Source organism: Martes martes (assembly GCF_963455335.1).
Source record: "Martes martes genome assembly, chromosome: 2".
Taxonomy (NCBI): domain Eukaryota; kingdom Metazoa; phylum Chordata; class Mammalia; order Carnivora; family Mustelidae; genus Martes; species Martes martes.
In genome coordinates this window covers 150,328,257-150,354,602 of record NC_137889.1, presented here as the reverse complement: position 1 = coordinate 150,354,602, position 26,346 = coordinate 150,328,257, and the positions used below count along the sequence as shown (strand labels likewise).

The window sequence follows — 26,346 nt, the reverse complement described above, 5'->3', positions numbered from 1 at the left end:
TCTGGATACACAGCAGGTGCTCAATACATGCAGGTCTGGTGCACTACCAGCCACTTACGTAAGATGACCTGACTTCTGTAGAGACTTCAAAAGACAGGACTTTCCACTCTTGCACAGTCAACACAACAATACATTTATTATGACTGTCTGGTGCCACGCCACTATTCAGGGCCAGAATTTGAGGTTCACACGCTTACAGAGAATCCGATTTTCATTTCAGTCTTTAGTGGTATTTATGTGTCATAGAGAAGAAGTTAAACTTTCAGTGACTGTGCTTTCCAGGGAAGAATTAAGTGACCTGTTGTTTAATTTCCTCCTTACACCAGTGCTTTGCCCCAGAGCCTGCACTGGGAGTGGGGGAAGGGCTGAAGGGGTACAGAGAAAAGGATACAAAAACAGGGCACCTGGGGGGCTCAGTCAGTTAAGTGTCTGCCTTCAGCTCAGGTCATGATCCCAGGGTCCTAGGATCGAGCGCCACATCAGGCTCCCTGATCAGTGGGGACTCTGCTTCTCCCTCTACCACTTCCCCCTGCTTGTGCGCGTGCTCTTTCTCTCTCCCTGACAAATAAATAAATAAATAAAATCTTAAAAAAAAAAAAAAAAGGATACAGAAACAACGCCATGAAGTGTGTAGCTGAAATAACTGAGCACATCTGATGTGAGACATAGGCTGATGACCCAGAGAGGAATGGGCATTATCTCCAGATAGCTGGGGTATAAGGATTTAAGACAGGGTTTCTCACCCTGCACACAGCTGATATTTGGGGCCCGATGACTTCTGTACTGGGGGCTGTCCTGTGTACTGTGGGGTGTCTGCAACATTCCTGGCCTCCACCCACAAGATGCCACTAGCTCCCCCTCTATCGTGACAACCAATGGTGTCTCCAGATCCTGCCAGATGTCCCCTGCGGCTGCACGAAGAGCACGAGCTTTGGAATGAGACAAAACTTCTAAATGACAAATGTAACGAAACCATTCTCAAAAATTAATATTGAAATGTATAAACCCCAAAGTTGAATAGTTCTCTCTCCTTTTACCAATCTCGTTCTCCAGGGATACACGATGTGAGCATTGTGGGAAGTGGGTAAACGCTGAATCCCACTCCACTGTAAGCTTTGGGATTTGAGTAGTGACCTCACCTCTCTAGGCTTCTGTTTCTTCATCTGTAAAATGGGAACAATAAAGCTGACTGGGTTGTTGTGAGGTTTAATTGAGGTGACATACAAACTAGCTAGTAATGGCATGCAATATAGCAACTCCTACTGTTATTGGTGGGTCAGGGCTTGACTTGCTATGTGTAGCTCCAAACCATGACCTACGAATAGGGAAGCACATAGATTATGGCATGGTTCAAGGAAGAAATTTATAACACAGCTATGGCAAAGAGAACAAACTGCCTCATGAAGTAGTGAGTTCCCTGTTTCTAGAGACACTCAAGCAGAGTACAGATATTACCATAATAAAGGAGATTCATTTATCAGGAAGGGATCGGGAGTAATTACCTCTGAGTACCCTTCCAAATGTGAAATTCAGCAATGCCAAATAACATGGCAGTTTCGTTTACAAACTCATGTGCTCTTAAACAGCTTTTCTTTCATTTAAGATCTTTAAAAAAAAAAAAAAGGACTTTATTTATTTATTTGACAGTGAGAGTGAGAGAGTGCACAAGTAGAGGGAATGGCAGGGGGAGAGAGAGGCAGGCTCCCCGCTGAGCAGGGAGCCTGACATGGGGCTCGATCACAGGACCCTGAGATCATGACCTGAGCCGAAGGTGACACTTAAGCAACTGAGTCACCCAGGTGCCCCTTAAGATGTATTCAAAGAGAGAAATGGAAATTTTTTGGCCAGTACATCACGGAATCTTCACCTGTGGACTGTCCCTTTGTCTAGGAGGAGAATCACAATTTCAGTTATCCTTGAGATTCCAACCCATCCAGGCCTGGGTTTTGCCAAAGACTCTGGGGCCCGGGCGACACCTGGTCTGGGTGGTCATCACGTGTGGGATTAAACTGCTTCCTCTGTGGCTGTGGGAGATTACCTACAGGCTTGTGGCTCAAAGCCTCCTGTTGCCATGGATTTAATACCAGGATATTAGAGCCATTGCCGGATCTTTCACTGCCCCAGATGAGAGCTACTGAATCATTCAAGCATTGTTAACCTAATGGGTCCCCTTAAGCAAAATCATTAAACTCTGAAGAAGGGTATCTTAGTTGAACAAGTCTACACTAACCATTTTTCATGTCTGAAATAGGGAGCACTCTAGAAGCATTAATAGAATGTATGTGATTAAATAGGCCATCACTGTCCTGACTGTTCCCTTCAAGTTACTCTCAGGCATCTATCTACTCCACTTTTGTCGTTTTGACACGTTTCTCCTTTGTTCCACCTTCTGCTTTACTTCTATTTATATGTTAGAAAAATTCTCAGATTGGAACAATTGTACATTAACTCCTGACTTTGAGGGAAATTGATGTTTTACAAGCCACGCAGATATGACCCAAATTGATGGCTTATCTTGCCAACCGCGGCTCGCGCTAGGTTCTCTCAGTATGGAGGGTACAGACCCACCGAGAAAGCCGTAACAGGAGCAGTGGACACAGCCGTTCCCGAGTCCCATGGAATTCAGACATCAGATGCTTACCTTGGCTTGGAAATAAATGGTGCTAAATGGAATTTTCACGCTTCCCAACCAGTGTCTCTCAATACGCGTGTGGATTCCCCTTCCTCTTTCACGGTCGTCCTGCGGGGGGTGGGAAGCAGTAAACCTTTAGGAACATCAGCCACTCATGTAATTAACTGGCCCTAGAAAAACGGCCGAGGTGTAGCTGAAAGCCTGTGGGCTAGCCTGTGGCCCATTCTGGTTCATACACTTTATTGTTTTGTGACCCTGGGAAAGTCACTCAACCCTTCTGCACCTCAGTTTCCCCTTCACTAAACTGGAGATTTAACAATCTCCTTCACAGGCTCGTTCTAGAATTAAGACCACGGATGTAATACACCCAGGGCAGTTACCAAAAATCAAAAAGCTAGCTCTCTCCCTCCCTTCTCCTGTTCTTGCTGATACATGTCAAGTCTGACGACGATCACAGAGAGAATGTGTTAGGGACATTGGTGGGTAGAGGACGTGAACATGGGTGCAGACGTCTTCCTCAAAACTGTGAGCTTACCTCTAGGACGTCATACAGCACTTCGTCAAAAATGTTAATGAACACGTCGTCTTTCACTGACTGCAAACTGGTCGTGCTGTAATCCCCATTGGGGGCCCTGCAAATGGGCACATGTGACCAGACACCATGACAATGGGTAAGATGGAAACAAGGAGCATTCATATACCAAAATCTGAAAAATACTCAAATATGAGCATAGAGATAAGGATCAAAAGCAGTGTTTTCATTCCAAACATTTACCTTTTTATAAAAAAATTTTTACTATTTTTTATTATGTTAGCCACCATACAGTACAACATTAGTTTTTGATGTAGTGTTCTATGATTCACTGTTTATGTATAATACCCACTGCTTCATGCAATATGTGCTCTCCTTAATACCTTTCACTGGGCTCACCCATCCTCCCACCCCTTTCCTCTCTAAAACCCTCAGTTTGTTTCTTGGAGTCCACAGTCTCTCATGGTTCATCTCCCCCTCTGATTTCCCCCCAATTCACTTTTCCTTTCCTTCTCCTAATGTCCTCCATGCTATTCCTTATGTTCCACATTACCTTTGTACTGAGACGCTATAACTTAACACCATACTCAGGAGGAAGGGACCCTAGGCTGGAGGCTCTGGACAGAGAGAAGCCCCCTGTCTGCTGGCTTGCCCTGCCGAGTCTCACATCATCCCCTCAGCTGGCCATGGCTGAGCTGGCTCGGTGGACGGGCTACACTCAAGGCCTCCGGCTGACACTTGTGCCGGTGTGCAGCTTTCTTTAGCAACGGGGCTCTAGAAGGTGTGTCTCCAGCAGACTACTCCCTACCCTTAAATCTCCAATTACAAGGCTGCTGGAACAGACCCTGCCTCCCACTCACCTTCCCACAGAAAACTCAAGCGGTGCAGGGGTGAGGATCTTCTCCTATAATACCACCTGCTCTGAGTCCAGCCAGGCCCTGCCCCATACTGGGCTGTTGCCTGTGTTTTGTTGAGCATCTGCCTTTATGTTTTCTCATCCTTTTTGCTTGCTTTGGGCATAATAGTGGCATGTGTCCTTCTCTTCTGGCTGAACCAGCTCGAGTCCTTGCTCTGTCTCTAAGGTACTATGTGGCCTTAAGCCAGTCACCTTCTATCCTTGGGTTTTCATTTCTTTCCTATAAAAGTAGAGTGGCGCACTAGGTAATTTCTAAGGTTGCTTCAAGATCTGAAATAAGGAGTCTTTTAAATACCTAAAATCACTTGAAGTTTTAAATGCCTATGTAGTATTTCTGGTGAGGAAGAAAGCGTAATTATGGAAAGTAGGGAGTTACAGACTGGGGAATTTACTTGGAGGTTCCAGAGTCGGGGAGACGAGGAACAACAGAAAGCAGTGGAGGGGCCATGGGGTCCAGGGAATGGGCAGCTTGGAGTGTCTCAACAATGAACCTGCGTCTCAAAAGTTGGACATTTTCCCATTTTCCTCTGGACTGGAGTCAGTTGTGGTACCAGTGGAACAGTGTGGGACTTGGGCTCAGACTCCTGGATCTTGTACCGGCCCACGAGCTACAGAAACTTTCACCATAGTCATTTTCCCCCGGGGCTCCGTTTTACTCACCTTTCTTCAAAATATCCTATAGTTCCCTAAAGAGGAAAATATGCTCACCTAAAAGGAAGTTCCAGTTCTTCATTCCAGCTGGGGTTGGGTCCTTCAGCTGTAGTTGTGTGGCAAATTGTGCGTTGAAAAGAAACTTCTACAAAAGGACGTACTAAAACCTTAAAGAGAAGAGCAAGGCGTTAGAGTCCGTAACACCTCGTTGAATTATTTTGTTCTTGGCAGAGGTAGAATATGTTGACTAAGTAGTGTGTTTGCAAAGAAAATGAAGCATTAAAGAGACAATACAGTTTCTGGGCAGTTCTGAAGGGGCAAGGATCTAAGCCAACCCATAGCATCTGGGTTTGTCACCTGGCTGAGGGGGTAGTCCACGCTGTGGGTAGGGCTGTGTGTGGTCGGGGAAGTAGCACGTTTCTCACTGAAAGTCCTTGAAGATCTTGATGGCTGCTGGAATTTGCTAGGAGGGAGAAATGCATGACAGGAATTAGACACTCAGCAAGATAGCTTCTCCAAGGAGGTGGGGCTCTGGTGACAGATGTTTTCTTTAAGTTTGTTGACACTTCAGAAAGCTTTTAGTATGTTCAGGTCCTCTCCATGACTTAGTGATTAACTATGCCACCCCAACTTCCATCCCTAGACCTACATGTCTGGCTGGAACAGTGAAAAGGGTCCTCCCCCTGTTCTTCCTCTCCCAGGGGGTGCCTGAGTGAGGACTCTGTCTTTTCCCCCACAAATGAGAGCCACAGTCCCTCTCAGGTGGTAGAATCCTGAACTCCTGCCAGCCTGCCCTGTTTCCACCCAGGTCCCCTCCCACTGCATTCATTCTCTGTGACCCTGAACTCTCTAATAACTGTGAGCCACATAGCCTGTGTAAGACCCCTCTCTCTGGGCCTGCCAAACCTCACTGGGAAAGACACCCTCATGAATTCCTTGCTTGAATTAGGATCTATGGGTCTTTCCTCCTTTCCCTTTTGGGATTTTTTTTTTTAAGATTTTATTTATTTCTTTGAGAAAGAGAGAGAGAGAGAACACGAGAAGGGGGAGGGTAAGGGGGAGAAGCAGGCTCCCCGCTGAGCAGGGAGCCGGATGCGGGACTCCACCCTGGGACTCTGGGATCATAACCTGAGCTGAAGGCAGTTGCTTAACCAACTGAGCTGCCCAGGTGCCTCCTTTTGGGATTCTTTTAAGAGAGAGAGAGCATACACATGAGCCAGGGTGGGGGTTGGGGGTGCGTGGGTGGCTAAGTGTGGGGTGGGTGGGGGACAAAGGGAGAGGGAGAGAGAGAATCTTAAGCAGACTCCATGTCCAGCACGGAGTCTGATGTGGGCTCGATCTCATGATCCTGAGATCATGACTTGAGCCAAAATCAAGAGTCGGATGCTCAATCAACTCAGTCACCCAGACACCCTATCCCTTTTGGGATTCTAAAAAAAAGAAAAGAAGGTTATCTCGAGAGAGTCGCTTCCAGATACCTTTCTCCTCATCCTAACAACACACCTGTATATTTGCCCTGAACCTTGCGGTTTACCAAGTATTTTATTCATATTCATTACTGGGCTATAAAGTATACATTGTCTCCTTCTACCAAACTGTCCTCCCTTTTCACAGATTAGGGTATCAGACAAACCACGAGACAATAGAAGTGGAATATTTAACACAAGACCTACTAGAGAAATCCTTTTTCTCTTTAGAACACCACTGACTACAGTATCACCAAAACATCTGTTAAATACCTACTATATTTGCAGCCTGTGTTAGACTCTGGGGTTGCAAAGACAAACGCAACACACTTCAGCTCCATTGAAAAGGGCTGGCAGACATGTAAACAAATAACCACAATCCAGTGGGATGCACGTTAGACCACAGGGATGGGCGTGAGCTAGGAGAGTACAGAGCAGGCGATGAAAAATCCAATCTTGTTTGATGCAAGGGTAGAGGGTGGAGATTCGGACAGGCTTATTGCAAGCGTTGCTATCTGAGCTGTGTTGATGAGCCTACTCGGAAATGTATAACACAGAGGATCAACCCAGCCTCCTCGTAGTTTGAACAGAATAGTTTAACACTTAAAAAAAAATTCTACAGAGACCAAAATAAGAGAAACACCTAATTATTATTTTAAAAAACAGCTTTTCTCCCCACAGTTGGGCTTTGATGCAATCAAGGTGAAGGGATGAGGCTATGGCTCAAGAAAGCTATGCTAGGCACAGATTCGAGAACTTAAATGGACATTTACTAATGACCCAATGGTGGGAATAGTTGGTGGTGATCAGATGTTCTGTAATGGGTGGAAGAGTTAGGCAGTTAAAAAAAAAGTATATAATAATGTATATTATTATAATGTATATGTATATGTATAATGTATGTATAATGTATACATATACATTGTATGTATAATGTATAAAAAAGTATAAAGTAATGGATGGGGGATAAATTTAAAAGCAAGATCCTAGAGAGGAAACAAGATTCCAAAGTCCAGAACGGGGCTCTTCTGTGAATCAGACAGAGCTGGATGACCCCGGACAAGCCAGCCACACATTTTCCCTTTGTGAAAAGGAGATATTAATAAAAGTAAGTGAGATACTCTGTATGAAAGAGCCTTAGCACAGCGCGGGGAAGCTGGTGAGCGGGCAGGAAAGTCAGACTTCCTCATTACACTGGCAAAGGTACTGGCTGGCAGAAGTTTTAATTCTTGCTCTTTCTCTCCTGAATTCTTGCTCATCTCTGTTCTCTAAAGGGGATAAGAGACTCAGGCTCACTTTATCCTGGCTGTTGGGGGGGGGGTCCCCATTACCCCAGTGGAGTGCAACGTAGTAGGCATCGCTCATGTCTCGGAGCAGATAAAAGGAAAGTCACATTTTTATGCTCGTAGCATGTGTTGTTTAGAACTTAGGACATACACCTTTTGGGTATCTGCCTAGTTCACACCCACTTCTCTGAGAACTGTTCCCCACCTTCAGGCCTGGGCCTGGGGACCCTGCCTCTCTGGCTGTAGGTGATGAGACCATGGATCAACCCCCAACCCACGTCAGGGACCTTCAGCTTCTCTCCTGAGAAACTGATGCTTGGTGGATGGTACCGTGGCTGAAAGCACCACTTCCTTTGCATGGAGATGAGGCAGACCCAAGGAGGGGAAGCAAGCGAGAGAGACAATGGGGCCTCAGAAGAACCGTCAGAATCTTTTACTGTCCACTGTCCACCATGTAGTTCAGCTGTACCTCTTAACCTTGAGTTCTCTGAGATATTCCCAATAAATCCCCTCTTTAGCCTATATTGACTTAGTTGGTTCTATTACTTATAACCAATAGGGTTTTGGCTTCAGTAAGACTGCCCCCACCCCGGGCCTCCATGATCAACCACTATGTTCAAAGTAGGGATGGACATGCTATAAAGAAGTGACCCACTTGGCTGGGACCCTGCACTCTCCATTCCAAGGCCATCTGGAGGGCTCTCACCTTGCCGTTGGCTTCCTCACGGGAATGTCATAAGCCCGGATGATGTTCACCAGCACCTTTATGTCTCCATCGGACAGGTTTTGGGCTGTCACCTTCTTCCGACCTTTTCTCCTTGGCCTTAGTGGTCGCTTTTGTTCTGCCAGCTTGAAAAGGCTTAGCCCCAGAATGCTAATGATTACAGAGCAGGATTAGGACTCTGAGGAAAGGAAAGGTCTGGAACGCTATGAAACAATTTCCCAAACTCCCCCCACCAAGGGGCCCTCAAAGGCCCCTGAAAAACTCTGTCTTTTTAAGTGGGGTAGAAATCGTCAAGAAATTCTCCTGAGATTGGGGAGATCCTCTGGCGCGGCTCCTTAACCTTGCTCTTAGCTGCTATCGGTCAGAGGAAGCTAAGTGCGCCTGGGCCCCTCTTGCTTCCTGCCTGGTGCTCTGCCCACTCTTCCCCCAGGTGCTTTCCTGCTCCTGGCCTCAAAGGCCAGTCCTGCCTATGGGGTGCCCTCTGCCCTTCCTCCACATCTGCCCCAGGCTGCCATACCCCTTCAGGGCCCGTGTCTCCCTTCCCCAGGGATGCTCCCTCTCCTGAGCCCGGGGGCAGGCATTAACCTGCTCCATTCCCACAGTGACGTTCACAGCCTTCCTGGGTACTTCCCAGGTAACAGCCTCTGGAGTTAGACAAAGCTGTGGGACTCCTGGCTCCCCTCTTTGATCTTGGGCAAGTCATCTCACCTTTTTGTCTCTGTTTTATCATCTGTAAAGTGGGGATGATCATGCCTACCTCTTGGGGTGATGAAGAGGATGGGGGGGGTGGGTAGGCAAAGCAGCCAGGCCCTGGTCTAGCACTGGGTGGATGCCCTAAAATGGCAGCTGTTGGAGAGATGAGGATGGCATGATGGCAATGATTCTGCAAGAGGAAGGGGCGGGCGGGAGGATCCCTCTCCCCACTCTCCCTCTTGGTGAGGTGAAATCCTGTAAACACTTCCAGGAAGATGGAAGCACGGCAGTGAGTCATGGCAGAAGAAGGGCCATGAAACAGGTCATTAAATTCCAGCCCAGAGACTGAGCAGAAGCACAGATGTGACTCTGGACCCACAAGCTGATGCCACGGGGCCCCACAGCAAGGGACAGCGCTGGCCTCCTGCCCGCTCTCGCTTCTCGGCCTCCCCACCAGCACCAGGCTGCCCAGTGGCCTCCTTCTGAGGGCCACAAGCCAGCTAGGGAGGCCAACAGGCTCCCACTTGCTCCCAAGGTCTTCCAGAGCAGCTGTCATTGACCAGCCCCTTCTATGGATTAAGCAGAGTGATGGGTGCCTCACAGAGACTGTTTCTAACCCTGACAAGCCTAACCTTTATTTACCCCATTTTTCACATGAACAAACTGGAGGCTCTGGGAGGGGACATGATTTGCTAAAGGCTCCTCAGGAAGAGGGAGCTGTGGCTGCAGCTCGGGTCACTCTGACTAAACGGCCACCTTCTCCTGCTTTGGAAAATGCTGACATATATTTATTCTTAACTCACTTAAAACAAGAGCGGGCCCATTACATGTTAACATAATGGAAAGTTATGAAATATAACTGTCTCCCCCAACTAAAAAAAAAAAAAAAAGAGTGTGAGGAGAATAATATTGCAAATCTCCTTTTCTGTGCATGACTCATTATCTGCATTTTAGTATTCTTAAATTTATCTCCATTGAGATGTAATTGTCATATCACATTGTGTATATTTAAGGCGTACAATGTATTGGTCTGATACATTTACCTACTGGAATATGACTACCACTGTGGAGTCAGCCAACACCTCTATAACTTCACATAATTATCCTTTTTTTTTTTTTTTCTGGTGGGAGAACAATTAAGATCAAGGCATTCAGTAACTTTGAAGTTTATGGTACATATTGACTGTGTTCACTCTGCTATGCCTGAGATCTCCAGAACTTATTTAATTCCTAGTTGCAAGTTGTACCCTTAAACAGCATCTCCCTGATTTTCCCACCCCCTGGCCAGTGTGGGTGGGAATTCTACTCTGTTTTTATTAGTTTCGGTTTTTTAGATTCCACCTATAAGTGAGATCAAATGGTATTTGTCTTTCTCTATCTGATTTATCTCAACATAATGTCCTCAGGGTTCACTCTGTTGCAAATTAAGCCCATCTTATTAATCACTGTGCCAGGACATCCTCTGAACCCAAACTTGGGGACCTCCAAGAGACACCTTTGGCAGGGGGTCCTAACCTGGCACAGCCCTTCTTTTTGTCACAATTCCTCCCGTCCCCCAGAGGGGGATCTTTTCCTGAGACTTTGCCGCCCCGCTAGCAGTCTGCATGGGAATGTCTTGGTGGTTGGGACCATCACATACAGAAACATCTTAGTTTAATGCTAAGAGCAAACCAAAATTAAAAGAAGAAAGAACATACCCTGAGCCTTCAGAACTTAATGCAGAAAGTAAAGCAGAAAAAGAAAAAGAAAGAAAAGAAATGGAAAAACAGCATGAAAATCACCATCTATTCTAAAATATAATTTTCATGACTGAAAAAATACATTCAGTGACTGGACCCGGGGCCTGGAATGAAGGGGAGGGTGTGTATGAGAGTCTGTGGGTACAGCCTCCCTCCTGGATGCAAGCCAAAGAAAGGGGGTGTCATGGAATTTTTTTTTTTTTTTTTTTGGTCTCCTGCCCAACTTGGCAGTGGAGAGAAAGTACAAGCATAGGAAATAACTTTTTAGGAGACCAAGACACTTAATCACAGACAGGTCAGGAAGTTAATGCACTACACAAGGACCACCAATATAGAAAGTTATTTTTCACCTTTTATGCCTCCACCTTTAGTTGAGATAATTTGAAGATTTTTCTAAGTAACAGGGAGACAACTGAGCAAATGCAATCAAATCCCAGTTTCTACGTAAATATCCATTTTCCCTGCTGCTCCTGACCCCTCATCAAGCACACAGCAGCTCTCAGTCTCTCCCCACCACCTGGAATCTCAGGGCTTGTTCTGAGGCACCCCATCTGTCCCGTGTGTGCGTGTGTGCAGGGGAGTGAGGGACAGACTGGAAGGGGTAGAGGAAAAGCAGGAGCGTGCAGGAGGGAGATGCTGTCAGACTTCATCTGACTGCAGCAGGGAACTGGCAAAGGCTGGTGGAGCTGACTTGGGCATGGTGGGAGATGAGATGGTGTGTACTGGGCATGATGGAGAGCATCTCGTGTGACTTGCTCAGTAAAACCCTCCAACTACTGTAACCATGAGGTGTTAATCAGGTTTTACCAGTTCCCAGCATTACCGAGGGCCCAAATATGTACCATACAAGGATAAAAATCTTCTATGTACATGAAAATTTTAATATACAATGAAAATAATTTGATAAGAAACAAAAGATTTCTTCACTCTTACCTGATATTGGGAACTTCTTCTTCTATGACCAAATCCGAAAGAAGAAAATGGTGTTTTGCAATCAGGAAACGATTTATCACAGATTCTCTAACCTGAGGACAGATAAGTGTTTTATTTCAAATGTTCCTGGAACATTACAGCTCACTCCCTCGACTCCTTCCAGTCTTCACCCAATGTCACCTCAGTGCCTCCTCCCGGCACATGTGCACTTTTCTCCCTGGTGCTGACCTCTTCCTATAGCAATCATCCCGCTTTGCTCACTAATGCCCCCTAAGGCAGAGGGGGTTCTGTTCCATTCACTGCTATATTCATGGGATGAGGGAAAGTTCCTGGCGGATATCGTGAAATTCTGCTGAGTCAATGAACAATTGGAGAAAACAGGACCCATCTTGAAGCACATAGATTTCAGATTCTTAACTTCTTCCTCTATTCAGACTGATTTATTTTCTAATTATTCCTTAAATAGAGAATGTCTTAAATATAATAAATTGTGGCTTTTTTTAAAAAAAGATTTTATTTATTTATTTGAGAGACTGAGTGAGAGAGAGCACAAGTGGGGGAGGGGGGAGCCACGTTAGGGAGAGGGAGAAGCAGACTCCCCGCTGAGCAAGGATCCCAATGTGGGACTCAATCCCAGGACTCTGGGATCATGACCCGACCCAAAGGCAATTGCTTAACCAACTGAGCCACCCAGGCGCCCATAAATTGTTTTTTTTATACGGAGCCCACAGGGTAAATCTTTTGGGTGGGAAAAATGTGCCCCAGTGACTATAGCATTTCCAACAAGTTACATTTATTAGGAGAAGGAAGGGCAAAAGGATATTTCAAGTTTTTATTGCCTCAGAGCAGTTAGTATGTGGTTTATAAAATTTTTTCCTTACAAAGGTGATATGATAGAAACATTGAAATATGAGAAAAATTGTGACTTAGAAATTCTATCCCTTGTAATCATGCCTCACTTAAGATAACCACTGATCATAAATGAGATACATCCTGGTGTTCCATACGTTCAAAAGACGAAGATGGCTGCTAATTTCATATCTGTAATTATGAGCAAATAAGTCTAGAGAGGTTAAGTGGTGTTTGTCCCACAGAGAACTTAGAAAAATAGACATCACCCTCCCCCCACTGTGAGGGTACTAGCTATTTTCCCCTCTGAGGACTCTGTAAAATGATATTCCTTACCTGTTGGAGGTATTTGGCTACTATGGCCCTATGGGTATCTATGTGGTCCTTGGTTTCAATTATGTTTCTGTCTCGTAAACGTTTCTCATAGTCCTAAAATTGAAAAGGAATCATTTTGTGATTGTAAATTACTAGTACTTTCCCACGTGAGACTAGAGAATTTATCTTAAATCAGAGAATTTATCACATGTGGTTTAAATAATAAGTTATGGTTCTAAGTGTTCCTTCTACCTTCCTCTTCATTTTTGGTTCAAGATTCATCTTGGATGCAGTATGCAGGTTTTGGAACCAGTTGGCTGAACTGCCTTATAAGTAGAAGATAATTCTGTAGCGCAATTACAACGTAAGCTTTCCATGTAGGAAGAAAGAAGCCACAGAGGTAACCAAGAGACGCACTATAGTTCAAGATGCTAAGCTCACCCAAGCAACTCAGCCAAAGCTTCTGTTCACATTTTTGTCTTTTCTATTTTAAGTAGAGCAATTGCAAAAATAGTAAATAGCATCTGGCCACAGCTGACACGGGTCACCTACTTGGAGGACTACAGGGTGCATGAGCTTTGTCTTAGGCTGCTGACTTTCCTCTCTCTTTCTATCAGTAAAATCCCCCAGGGGCCCAGGAAGCTGCCGTGTTCTGCTTCAGTCCTTTGGTGGTCACAGCTGAATACCCGGAGAGGATCCTAACCCAGCCTGGACAACTCAAGCCAGCTGTTCCCAAAACTTTTTTTTTAAAGATTTATTTACTTATCTTAGAGAGAGAGAGTGTGCCCGAGAGCATGGCTGGGAGGAAAGGGGAGAAAGAGAGGGAGAGAATACTCAATCAGATTCTCCACTCAGTAGAGCCCAGCTCTGGCTGGATCCCAGGACCCCGAGATCATGACCTGAGCTGAAATCAAGAGCCCGAAGCTCAACCGACTGATCCACCCAGGCTCCCAAAGTTGCTCCCAAGATTTTTTAAGCTTGGGACAAATGGAAAAAAGTCCTGGCCGAGTTCAGGTTCTGGGTCCAGGTGTTGTTGAGGCGCAGCTGAACTCCCACCATTCATGCCTCTTTAGATAGTCAACCCGATTTTCACATTACGTCATCCAATAAACTCTCCTTGGTGCTTTCGGAGTAGCTTAAATTGGCTTTCTATCACTCACCGTCACAAACCCAAACTAATACAAAGAACCAAGTAACCAAAAATACTCTCCAATAGTTTCCACACTTTCTGCATAAAAAATCATCATGGTATCAATTTCCAATGGCTCTCCGTTTACCTCATCAAACACTAACTTGCCTGTCTGGCTCTCACTGGCCTGACGCCCCCACCCACCAAAACACATGCCTATTGCCTGTAGCTCCTCAAAGGTTCCCCACCTGCGGTCTTCCTCATCTGCCAGACCTGTGCACCCTGCCCACCCAAGGCGGCTGAGACCCCAGCAGCTCCTGCCAGCGCCTCCCACAGGAACAGCGTGGCAGGGTAATTTCCTATAGTAACACTTAAGAGACTTTTCAACCCTAATTTTTCTTCATTTTTATGTTATTATATTGGGCAAAGAGATCACTTAAACGTTAAGTTTAAGAAAAATAATGGAAAGGTTAAGTGCTATAAATGAGAAACCAATATGGCCATCGAGAACATGACAGCAAGAAAACACACATGTAATAGTATACTGAATGGTACAGAGATATTTTATTACGGTATTAACTCTTCCATGGCAGTTTCTTACCTGGAATACTTTTTCCAGAATTTCTCGATCATATGCCGGAATTTGCTTATAATTTCGGAATTCGGGCACCTCTTGGCTTCTAAGACAAAGAAGCCTGAATCGTTTGGATCTATTTAATTCCTCATCTGAAACAAAGTTAAATTCTTGTTGCAGCTGCTCTAGGCGGAAGAAATCTGGGACATAGGATTCACCGCTGGTAGCAACCTAAAGAAAACGAGACACAACTGTAGATGGCAGGCGTTTTGCATCTGAAGAAACCCAGCACGGAGCTTTTGGGAATGGAAGCTGAATGGCTGTGGACTGAGACTTGAAACATCCAGCCTTTCATTTAAGGATGAGATGCATTAAAATATAACAGTAGTAAGTCAGATGCTGTTCTATTCCTGTATTAGTTGTAAAAAGTACCACAAATCATTTTCCCCCCCCAAATTATAAAGTTCGTTTTTTGATATGCATGCATCCCTCATAGGTTGTTATGCAAATCTACAGCCTGTAAGGTGAGAGATTTGTATCAGTGTATTACCAGATGCCTCTTGGAAATAGGATTGCTTATATACAGAGTATATGAAATCTAATATATGTATTTAAAATATGGCTAAGACATATTATATATTAAAATACAAATATATAAAAGATAATAAAACTTTAAAAATATATTTAACAAAATATTTTAAAATATTAAAAAAATACATATTTATGCACACATGTAGATCTGGTCCCAGAATCAGCTGGTCAGCCTCCCTGGTTTAAGGGCCATGCTCTTCTGTCTCTAAATAGCACCTCACGGCTTTGGTCACTGAGTCGAGAGAACCAGAGATGGTTCTGGGCACCAACCATTCCCTACACTGGCATCAAAAGGATGGTTTCAGGATACCACTGAGAGGCTGAGCAGGTGGGGCTGCCCTTTGCCCAGGTGTCTGCTTGCCTGTCTGTGGGGGCTTTGCCAGTGGCACCCTCCTCCTCCTCACTGAAGGAAAGCTAGGGAGCAGAGATTTGCTGGGGCTTTGCATGGGGAAAGGTGATCTCGCTGTGAAAGTCCATTAAAAAGAGGCTAGTCAGGAAGACATCCCTGTGTTCTGTCCCTCTAATGGGAAGACAAATAGTTTAAAAGAAAAACATGGAGGTGACACTTGTACTATATTACCAATGACTTAAAGATAGTAATCGAGGGCGCCTGGGAGGCTCAGGCAGTTGAGCATCTGTCTTCAGCTCAGGTCAGGAATGATCCCGGGGTTCTGGGATCAAGCCCCACGTCGGCTTCCTGCTCCGCAGGGAGTCTGCTTCTCCCTCTGCCCCACCTCCCCACTCGTGCTCGCTCTCTCTCCCTCTTGCAAAAATAGATAGTAATCGAAATGTGATTTGAAAACTCTACAAGGAATAGTCTATGCTCTTTTTCATAGTCTATGGCCTTTTCTTTTCAATATTTCTTTTATTCACACTAAGAAGTATCATGTTGGAAGGAGAGGTTCTAAAGATAAACATCAAAATAAACCAAAGCTTGCTTTGAGACTTATCTTAGAAAGTTGAGGGCAGAAATGAACATGTTATCCTGGTCCCAGGTCCCCTGCTGAAGAACTCACATGAATGAACACAATCACAAAATGTGTTGCTGTGGTCACTTTCTGGATCATCTACTTGTTTATTATGTTTTTGTGGCAATTATGAACTTGGGAATAAAAAGTTGTATTTGCTACGAAGAAAAATCATTTACTGACTAATGTTCCATTTTATGTATAAATTCAGTGAAGAATTTTGAATGGTATGATAGACACAAGCAATTTATCTCAGACATACTTAAATGAAACCGAAATGATAATCTAATTAATCATCAAATAGGAGAACAAACATAATCACCTTTTCTGAAAACATCCCTACCAGCCTTTCCACGTGTGATGGACTGAGCATGTGCTCTGGAACCAGGTCAATTCGGACCCAAGTCCTTACCCGTCATGTAAGCTTGAGGAAGTGACTCTGAGTGCCCACACTCAGGTTCCTCTCCATAGGAGGGCCAGTAAGACCTCTCTTTAGGGCTTTGCAGAAATTGGAGGTAGGAGCAAAAACAATACCACAATAACAACTGTTACTGATTGCCCAACGATTGTGTGCCTGGCTAAGTGTGGAAATGCAGCAGCGCGTGTCCTCACAGCCACACTGTGAGGGCGTCCGAGCCAGAGAGGGGCAGAGCCTGACCATAAACCTATCATTCAACCCAGCCCTCATGTTCTTACATGCTATCACAAGGGAGATCACCGTATGAAAGAAAATGTGTGTGAAGGGCTGAGCCATTTCTATTATGATCACCCCAAGTTGAGAAGTGGGGATGTACACACAGTTCTGCTGCCACATTACCGAGATTAGCTGCATCAAAGGGGCATTGTTGGGGTCGTTCGGGTCGAGCTTGGACTCTGCTGCCCACTTGGCCAACTTTTTCAAGTCTGTCAGTCCGGATGTGCCAATAGAGGAGATGGCATCTGCCCTCTTCAAAGCGCTGGGGAAAAAAATGAGTGCCATGAGACAGCCATGTTCACAGGGTGGTTTGCCTCAGGCCCACAAAGTCCCAGGGACAGCACTGCTTCAGGAGGCTCTCACCGTCTACGGGAGAAAATCTGATCGTAAGGAAGTAGTTTTGCTATTTTCCTTTACTTGATGATGGCTCTTAAGCAGGTTATAGGGATAACAGAGAAGAGTGAATGGGGGGGACACAATACCTGATACCTGCAAACCACATATCCGATGAAGAGTTATGGTTTAAAATATCCAGGGAACTCGTAGCTCAATAGCAATAAAACAAAGAATCTAATTAAAAAATGGGCAGAGGACCAACAGACATTTCTCCAAAGAAGACATGCAGATGGCCAGCAGGGACTTGAAAAGGTGCTCAATCACCATCACTCCCCACCAGGGAAATGCAAACCCAAACCACAGTGAGAAATCATCTTACACCTCTTAGAATGGCCATCATCAAAGAGACACGAGGTAACAAGTGCTGGTGAGGAAGTGGAGAAAAGCGAACCCTCGTGCACTATTGGGGGGAATGTAATTTGCTGCAAACACTGGAAAACACTGGAGGTTCCTCAAGAAATTAAAAGTAGAACATCCACATGATTTAGTAATTCCACTTCTGGGTATATATCTGAAGGACACAAAATCACTATCCTGGAGAGGTATCTGCACCCCCATATTTATTACAGCATTATTTGTAAGAGCCAAGATATGGCAACTTGACTGTCCATCAGCGGAAGAAGGGATAAAGAAAATATGGTATGGATATGCAATGGAATATTACCCAGCCATAAAAAAGAAGGCATTCTATCATCTGCAACGACATGGATGGAGCTTGAGGGCATCATGCTAAGTGAAATAAGTCAGACAGAGCAAGACAAATATTGTAGGATCTCACTTATATATGGAATTAAAAACGAAACAAAACTCATAGAAACAGAGAACAGATTGGTGGTTGCCAGGGATAGGGTGAGGGGAGGGGAATGGGCAAAGAGGGGTCAAAAGGTCCAAAGTTCCAGTTATACGATAGATAATTTTGGAAGGTCTAATGTACAGCATGGCGGCCATAGTTAACAATACTTTACATTTAAAAGTAGAAAAAAAAAAAAAGTTCCTGGGAGAGTAGATCTTAAAAGGTCTCATGGCAAGGAAAACAAAATTTGTCACTGTGTGTGGTGACCCATATGAAGTAGACTTATTTGGGTGATTATTATTTCACAGTATATACATTAATCAAATCTCTATATTGTACATCTTAAACTTATACAATGTTTTGTGTCAGTTCCATCTCAAGAAAACCAAGTACGATGTGGCCCATCCCTAGAGTCCTGGGATCCAGGCCAGATCGGCCTCCAGTGCCTCAGTTCCCACACAACTGGGGACCACTGGTAGCCAGGGCTCAAATAAACACACAAGTGATTTAAGCACCATCTTCGGACACGCCTGAGTTGCCACGAGGCCAGCAGTTGCCAGCAACGGTGAGCTGGGGCTTTGTTAGCAGCACTGCATTTCTTGGTACCCATCCTGGGCTCGCTCGACCCCCTCTCCTGAGTTGCTGGAGCTCTCATCCCCAGTGCGAAACTCAGTGGGATGAATCCATCAGCTGCGCTTATACTCCAAGGCCTCCCCTGGACGTGGCTGCCAATCTCCTGACTGAGACAGTGTGGAGCAGCATTCCTTGTGCTCATCCCAGGAACACAGGCATCAGAATCAGGATGGAGAGGACATAAAGGGAACAAAACAAGCCCCACTCTATTTTCACATGTGTTGTAAATGACAGCTTGTGAACTGGAAAGTGTCTTCTTGACAATGAGAAGTCTTTTTGTTTTAGAGTGGAGGCACCCGAGGCCTAGAATAGTAAAAGGTTAACTCAAGACACATCTGTTGGGGCAGGACGGAAGCAAGAATCGAGCCTAGGCCACCTGGTTCCCATGGTCCAGGGCTCCTCCTGGATAGGCACCTGCCACGAGGAGGTAGGGACTGCCAAAGGGGGAAATGGCGGAGGCCCAGAGTGCCTTTTCTTCTGTTCTGGGTTGGAACCTAAGGAGCTAGCAGTCAAGGAAGAGATCTGACTGTAGAGACTTTTATAATAACCAGAAGGTTCTACAACCGTCCTCATTCACATTGAGGGCCATGTACGTATACACAACTGTATGCTGTGTACTTCCCCGTCTATAAAATGGGGCCAGGGATCCTTCACAGAGTTACTGGAGAGATTAAATAAGGCAAAGTGCTTTGTGCTGTTTCTGACACTCCTGAACATCTAATACTTATTAGGCTATTAATATTTTAATTCTTACCTCAAGAACAATAAAAAACCCTGAAAATCCTGGCACAGGAGAATAAAAGGAAAGAAGGTGATATTGCAAGGTTCCCCCTCCCATGTCATGAATACAAATGCTGGCATTACTCATCCATTTACTCAAGACACCCATTACCTTCTAAATCCGATGTTCTGCTGTGACAGTGGGGGAATTAAAGGGATCCCATTTTCTCCAATGGCCCAGGCCACACTGTTGGACACCTTCCCTGAGGTCATTAGAATCAGTTGATTACTACCGTCTGCTTCAAATGAGAAGGGCACTCCTAGGGAAACACCAGATTACAGAGACATCGTTGAGAAAAAGGGAGTGAGCCCAGCCCTGGTAGGATAGCAGACAGTAGACAAATGGGCTGGCAGGATGGAACAGAATTCCAGTCAGCATCACTGAACTTCTTCAGGCAGTGACGCTTAGAATTGGCCGCTTGGTTCTAGCTCTGACAGCAGCTTGTAGACCTTATATAATGAATGAAGCATGGTGAGTGGGACCATCTGTGTGTCTATTCTGGTTCTGCCACTTAACAGCTGTGCGGCCATAAACAGATTGCTTAGCTTCTCCAAGCCTTCGTTTCTTTATGTGTGAAATAAAGATAAAAATAGTACCTCCTAAGAAAGATGACTGTGAAGACCTCCATTCATTCACTCAGTGAACAAATACGTATTTGGCTCCTCCTTCATGCCAGGCACTATTCTAGGTACTGCCGATCGCAGTAAAGAAGCACAAAACGGATGAGAATCCCTGTTCTCAAGGAGTTTCTATTGCAACAGGAGGCAGGCAATAAATAAGAGGAACATGTGGTATGTTAGAGAGGGATAAATGTGGAAGAAAAACCATAAATTAGGGAGCATATATAGAAAATGTGTATTTTGGGAGGGTGGGGAAGGGCTGAACTTTTAGACAGGGTGGCAGAGGAGGCTTCATGAGAGGGGACTTTTGGATAAAGGCCTGAAGCAAAGGAGGAAGGGAGACATGCAGATTGTTGGGAAAGAGCATTTCTGGCGGAAGGAAAAAGTTCAAGGGCCTAAGGGTGGGAGGTGTGCCCGAGTGAGGAGCCACATGTCAAGTGCGGTTGTCCTTGCAGAGCACTTAGTGCCTGGAAGACAGTGGCCACTCCACAGACCTCAGCTACGTGCAAGCTACTGGGCAACAGTGAGCCTCACTTACTTATCTGGCCTCTACCGATTGGAAATTCACGATAAAAAGTCTCGGGGCAGGTTGTTTAATCCACTAAAGGAAGGAAAGGTTTTTCAAGCACTAAATATAGTGACTGCATGCCCTGCAGTTCCAGTTAATATTAGTAACACAAAACAGAACCACTACTACGCTGTAATAGCATCTCTGTATTTTTCAAAGATCTTCCCTTAAAATTGAATGTCCACTTTAATCTTCAAAATAACCCTAAAAGACATGAAAGGAGGTCTCCTTAGATTCATTTTATGAATGAAGATGATGATATTCAAAGAGATTACATAATTACTAGGGTCCCACAATTTATCAGTGTGAGAGCTGGAACTAAAGCCTAGGTCTCCAGACTTGTAGGTTGGTAACTGGATTTGAGCCTCAAAGAATTCTTGCAGATACATTTCCAGATATGAACTTAAAATAAAAAAATCACTAGACACACAAAGAAACAAGACATCAAGAATAAGGGGCAACAAAAGCAGACCAATAAGCAGACAGGTGTTGGAATGATTAGTACAGAATGTTCAAACTATGTGTATGTGTTTTTAAAAATAAAGGAAGTAATGACTGGATAAAAGAAATGAAATGATTGAGAGTTGGAGGAAAGGACAAATGTTATCAGAACTGACCAGACAGATTGGAAAATAACTAAATAGAATTTATAGAGGTGAAAATGCAATAATTAAAATGAAAAACTCCATGATGAGTTTCAATGATTAGATACAGCCAAAGAGTGAATTCATGACTTAGAAGACAGATTTAAAGAAGTTTTATGGAATATAGTAGTGAAAGAAAAAGATAGCAAGGTATATTATAGAGGTAAAGAAAATGGTGGGCAGAGAAGGTACATCATATATCTAATCACAATTTTGGGGATAAGAGAGAAGATATTAATTAATAATATCCCTATTATAATTATTTAAGTTTTTCAAACTTTCAGTCTTATGAATAATACCATGATGTACATTTTTTATGCACAAAGCTTTGTCCTTGCTTTAAATTATTTTCTTACAACAGATTCCTAGAAGAAAAATTAAGGTGTCAAAGGCATTTTAAAGGTCTTTATTCACATTGTCAAACTACTTTATACTTGCCTAGTTATATGAATTTATTGGCCACCAACAGTATACAAAAAAAAAGAATTTGCAAAAAATTACATATCATCATTTTAATTTGAATTTCTGAAAGCAATCTTATAATTATCTGGTTGTGTGAAAATGAAAAAAAAAAAAGCCAAGTTCAAAAATGACAGTAAAATCATGAGCCATTAAGAATAATTAGCTTTCCTTACCACTTCCAACTCCCTCGTGGTCCAGTGTCACATGCTGGTTACTACTAAACTCCACTTCCTCAATGGGAGCTCTGCCAGTGACAACGGTAGTTTCAGGAATAGGCAGAAACACTTCTGCTAGCAAAGTGGTACCAGTGTGTCCAACTGTTTCATATACCTGAAATTGAGGAAGAAAAACAGTCAAAGAAAAACAGCAGGAGTATGCTCACTCCCAGATATTTAATCCATTTACCTATGCTGATCACTGTTCTAGCCCAGAGCATCCACGTCAGAGTGGAAAAGTTGAGTTGTGTTATTATGGTTCCCATGGAGATTAAGTTACACCCTGTTAGTGGTCAAGTTGTTGACATCCTGTTCTCATGTCTGGTCTACTGTCCTGGGGTGGAGAGGTTAATCATAGGAGTAGGCTATCACAACCGTTTCCATTTCAAACCAATACATAGGTTATGAATGGGCTTTCTCTTTTTCCTGGTTTGTGTTATTTCTCAGGAAAAGAAATGCCATCAGGTGGAATGGGTGAGATAAAATGGGCATGCCACTAGATGATTTATTATTTACACCTCAAAGTCAATAGGAGAAGTATCATACCTAGAAGTACTCTAGAGCATCAGGTTCAAATCTACTATTTAGTAAATCTTCCAAATTCTTTCCTTCAAGAGCTCATTTAATTTGTTGGCTGCTGAAACCCTACCAGCTCCTTCTCAGACTTTCTCCCAAGAGGGAGCCAACTGGACCAACTGCAACTCTAATTACTGTGGCGTATCTCATTTTAATGCCATCACCATGAAAGGATCCGTTGTCAAGGCAACCATAGATTATGTACATACAATGCAGCTCAATAGGAACTTTGCTCCATTGGATCAAATGTCTCTTGTACCCTTGGATCATTTCAATTTTGTGGTAAGAAGATGACAAAATATTCCACAGTTCTGCTGGTTTCTTTCCTGTGTTTTTTGCTTTGCCTCCAAGAGGTCTCTGGCTAGTACACATTTCTCCACAGTGCTGACTTTGCTCATTTATTTTTACTAATTAAATATTCATATTTTTCTTCTTGTGCAATAGAGTCCCCCTCTGATTAATACTTTTCACCTACCGCTGAGATGCACAAAGGAGACACTACAGGTCCTCTCCCCCCTCACTCTCCCCTACAGGGCATATGATATGAATTCTTTTTCAAGGATGAGGATGAGGCTGAATTTGTGCTAGGCTGCCATCCTGGCCTCGTCTCCCTGTATGCACCAGCTCGCATTTGCCAGATGGCTGGCTGAGCTTGGAGGGGCTACTGGAGCAAAGACAAAGACATGACAACTGAACTCAGGACCCTGGACTTAATATCACTGTGAGCTATTCTAACAGGTTATGTGCACCGAGAGACCTGTGATTGCCAGGGCCCACCTGTGCTGAGTGGCCAAGTCCACCTAATTCAGGGCTCAGCAAGAAGCCCACGAGTATGCCGCATTCTCCAAATTCATCTTTATCATCTTTATCAGTAAAAAAAAGTGATATTTTGGTCTCTATTAAAATACATCTTTTACAGAAAATGTCAAATACATAATCCTAGAAGAACAATACAGCATGAACCCATCACCTGGCTTCAAATACCATTAGCTTATGGCCAACCTGGTTTCATCTCTCCTCTCATGTTTTCCCCTCTCCACCAATATTTGGAACCCAGACATCATTCCATCTGTAAATATTTCAGTATGTGTTTCTAAAATACAAGGATATAAAAAAGCATAGCTATAATACTATTATCACAGTAATTCCTTTATAATGTCAAATATCAGCAAGTTTTAAATTTCCTTCAGAATCTCAAAAAATTACTATAGGGACGCCTGGGTGGCTCAGTGGGTTGGGGCCTCTGCCTTCGGCTCAGGTCATGGTCTCAGGGTCCTGGGATCGAGCCCCGCATCGGGCTCTCTGCTCGTCGGGGAGCCTGCTTCCTCCTCTCTCTGCCTGCCTCTCTGCCTACTTGTGATCTGTGTCAAATGGATAAATAAAATCTTTAAAAAAAAAAATTACTATAAAACTTTGAATCAGGATCAAAATATATTCTCCACAGTGTGAATGATTGATAATTCCCTCAAGCCTCTATTGATTTGTAGGTGACACCCCTCCCTTTTCATAAGTTTTAAATTTTTAAATTTCTCTGTATTTTTATTGGTTTAGAGCTCTAATGGGAAAAGGAGTGCCACTTACTGCTTGCCCAAACTCCCATAGGATACTCTGGATTTATAATCTCACAGAACTTAAAGAACATAAGCAGATTATTTTTTCTTACACAGAAGACCTTGGTTGACTGTGTTAAATTATCACGAGCGTGAAGTTTCAGCCTGAGAAAATGGTATGTTTTCGTTCCTTTTTAAAATTTTTTATTTTTTGCCAACATTTTAATTGAGACATTCATTTGTATGCAGCCCAGTACGGGCTTTTGGTCTGGTATTTTGTTCAGTCTTTCACACATTCCTATGAAGGACGGTTTGTGGTGAAGATTAAGCCAGATAACAGACCCAACAATTCTGGATGATGGATTTGAGGCTCCAAAAGGAGAAACTTCTCCAGCCACTCACTTGGTAATTCAAAAAGCTGGGATTTGAATGTACAACTGTTTCACTTAAAAACTCATACACTTTTTTGCTATGACTTCTTTATGGGCCAGAGACAAGCTGAAAGGCAACCAAACAATTAAGAATTCTTTTAAAGTCATAGCTATGATCCAGAAAATGTAATTCGTTTAGACAAACTGGTGGGAAATAATGATTGAAAGAGTATTTAGAATCTGAATGAAAAAAAAAACCTACAAAAAATGGAAGTACTATAAAAACAGTGTCGAGCGGCGCCTGGGTGACCCAGTTGGTTAAGGGTCTGACTCTTGATCTCAGCTCAGGTCTTGATCTCAGGGTTATGGGTTCACACTCCATGTTGGGCTCCACAATGGGCATGGAGCCTACTTTAAAAACAAACAAAAAAACAAGCAAAAAAAAATGTCTATAATCAAAACTGAAAGGATCACTTCAGCATATGCAATCATTATCAAAAGACTGCTGAGCTATTCCTGTCTCAGACTTACTTCTTGGTTGCTCAGAACTCTCAAGAGGATTGCTGCCTCAGCAAGATAGGTGTGTCTCGTTCACTCTAGTGCAGGGGCTTTAACTCACTGTAAGGTGCCTATGTGGACTGGCACCAAGCGAGGCATTTGGGGAGTTGCCACCTGCCCACCAATACCCACGGATGTGCCACCATCATACCCTGTGTTTTCCCTAAAGAAATACGTATCCACTCTATAGAAATTTCTTGTTAATGCATTGTCTGTCTCACTGGACATGGTGATTCCTGAGGACAAGGTCTTGCTTGATTTCCCTTTGAAAGCCCAGTACCTGCCATCTGAGAATTAATGTATTTAGAAGGAGCATGCTAACTCTTAATAGAAGTAAGGCATTATTGTTGCTGTTATTGTTGTTGTTGTTATTATTATTATTATTATGTAAACTCTACCCTTAATGTTGGGCTCAAACTCTTGACCCTGAGGTCAAGAGTTGCATTCTCCACTGACTGAACCAGTCAGGCACCCCTAGAAATAAGGTGTTAAATGATAAATCCAAGGAATGGTTTTCTTCTCTGAACTGCTACTACCCTGGGTGTAGTATGGCTCTCAGATTTTGTCTTCTTTTACTCCCTACTTGTCACTCCTCTCACAGCCTGAAGAGGGCAATGTGGGACAGAGCAGCCTTGTGTTCCAGCAGCTCTGAATCCTGACACTGACAGTAGCTGCTATGAGACCTTGGGCATGACATTCCCTCCTTTTTGCTTTCATTGTGAAATAAAGATGTTAAAGCTCTCCAGGAGGGCAGTGGTGAAGCTCTGGGACCTGGATGAGAAGTCTCTTTCCTTCCTTATGAGCTCAGTAAATGTTTATTCTTCTTCCTCCGGGCATACAATCGACAATAAGCGTCTGCATTTTTATAGTACTCTGTGGTTGACAAAGCTCTTTCATAAAGTAATTACACTTCCCAAATATCTTGTTAAATCTTGCTGGCCAACTGGTTTTAGTAAATTTTATGAAATAAGAATTTCTTTTATTTAAATTAAACTTATAAGATCTGTCTTTTCAAGACACTAATTTTTTTTCCAAGGAAGACATTAAGTTGCTTAGGATTTATAGGAATTTTACAGTATATCCTATATTTGTAATGAAATCATCTATATTTCTGGGTCCCCAAAGGCAAGGAGGTGAAAAATGAAATACATTAAGTCTTAAATGCTTTTGAAAAAATCAGGAGCTAATGAAGTCCTGATACCACTTCAAGTCAAGGGAATAGACAGCACACCAATAGTTAGAAAATACCATTTATGATGGCAAAGCAAGTTTCAGAAAGGGACATAAATGCAGTATTTAATATTTCATTAAACCTGTGTCTCTGACCTTGTGACTCTCTTACCTTCTACTACTTCAGAATTCTAAAATGTTCCAACACTCAGTGCAGTTAAATAAGTGTGTGAAGAATATTTAAAAATAAGAACAAATCCAAATATTTTTCATATAGCTTGCATCTCTTTCTATAACATAAGAACCGAGTGTTCGCT

At 43.5% G+C, this 26,346-nt stretch overlaps 1 protein-coding gene across 3 annotated transcripts in view; it reads right to left on the bottom strand.

Annotated features, from left to right (window-relative positions):
- The window catches only part of CC2D2A (coiled-coil and C2 domain containing 2A), a 135,208-nt gene that overhangs the window by 32,719 nt on the left and 76,143 nt on the right, over nt 1-26,346 (bottom strand). For 2 of the 3 annotated variants that reach the window (XM_080795297.1, XM_080795299.1), the window contains 11 exons: nt 21,763-21,919; nt 19,407-19,554; nt 16,816-16,954; nt 14,467-14,670; nt 12,758-12,850; nt 11,573-11,664; nt 8,190-8,357; nt 5,089-5,194; nt 4,789-4,898; nt 3,168-3,339; nt 2,642-2,740 (listed from right to left, as the gene is read on the bottom strand). In XM_080795297.1, the coding sequence (XP_080651423.1) occupies nt 2,642-2,740; nt 3,168-3,339; nt 4,789-4,898; nt 5,089-5,194; nt 8,190-8,357; nt 11,573-11,664; nt 12,758-12,850; nt 14,467-14,670; nt 16,816-16,954; nt 19,407-19,554; nt 21,763-21,919 (1,488 nt within the window). The remainder of the gene's footprint in view (nt 1-2,641; nt 2,741-3,167; nt 3,340-4,788; nt 4,899-5,088; nt 5,195-8,189; nt 8,358-11,572; nt 11,665-12,757; nt 12,851-14,466; nt 14,671-16,815; nt 16,955-19,406; nt 19,555-21,762; nt 21,920-26,346) is intronic. The other variant, XM_080795298.1, reaches the window with a different exon arrangement.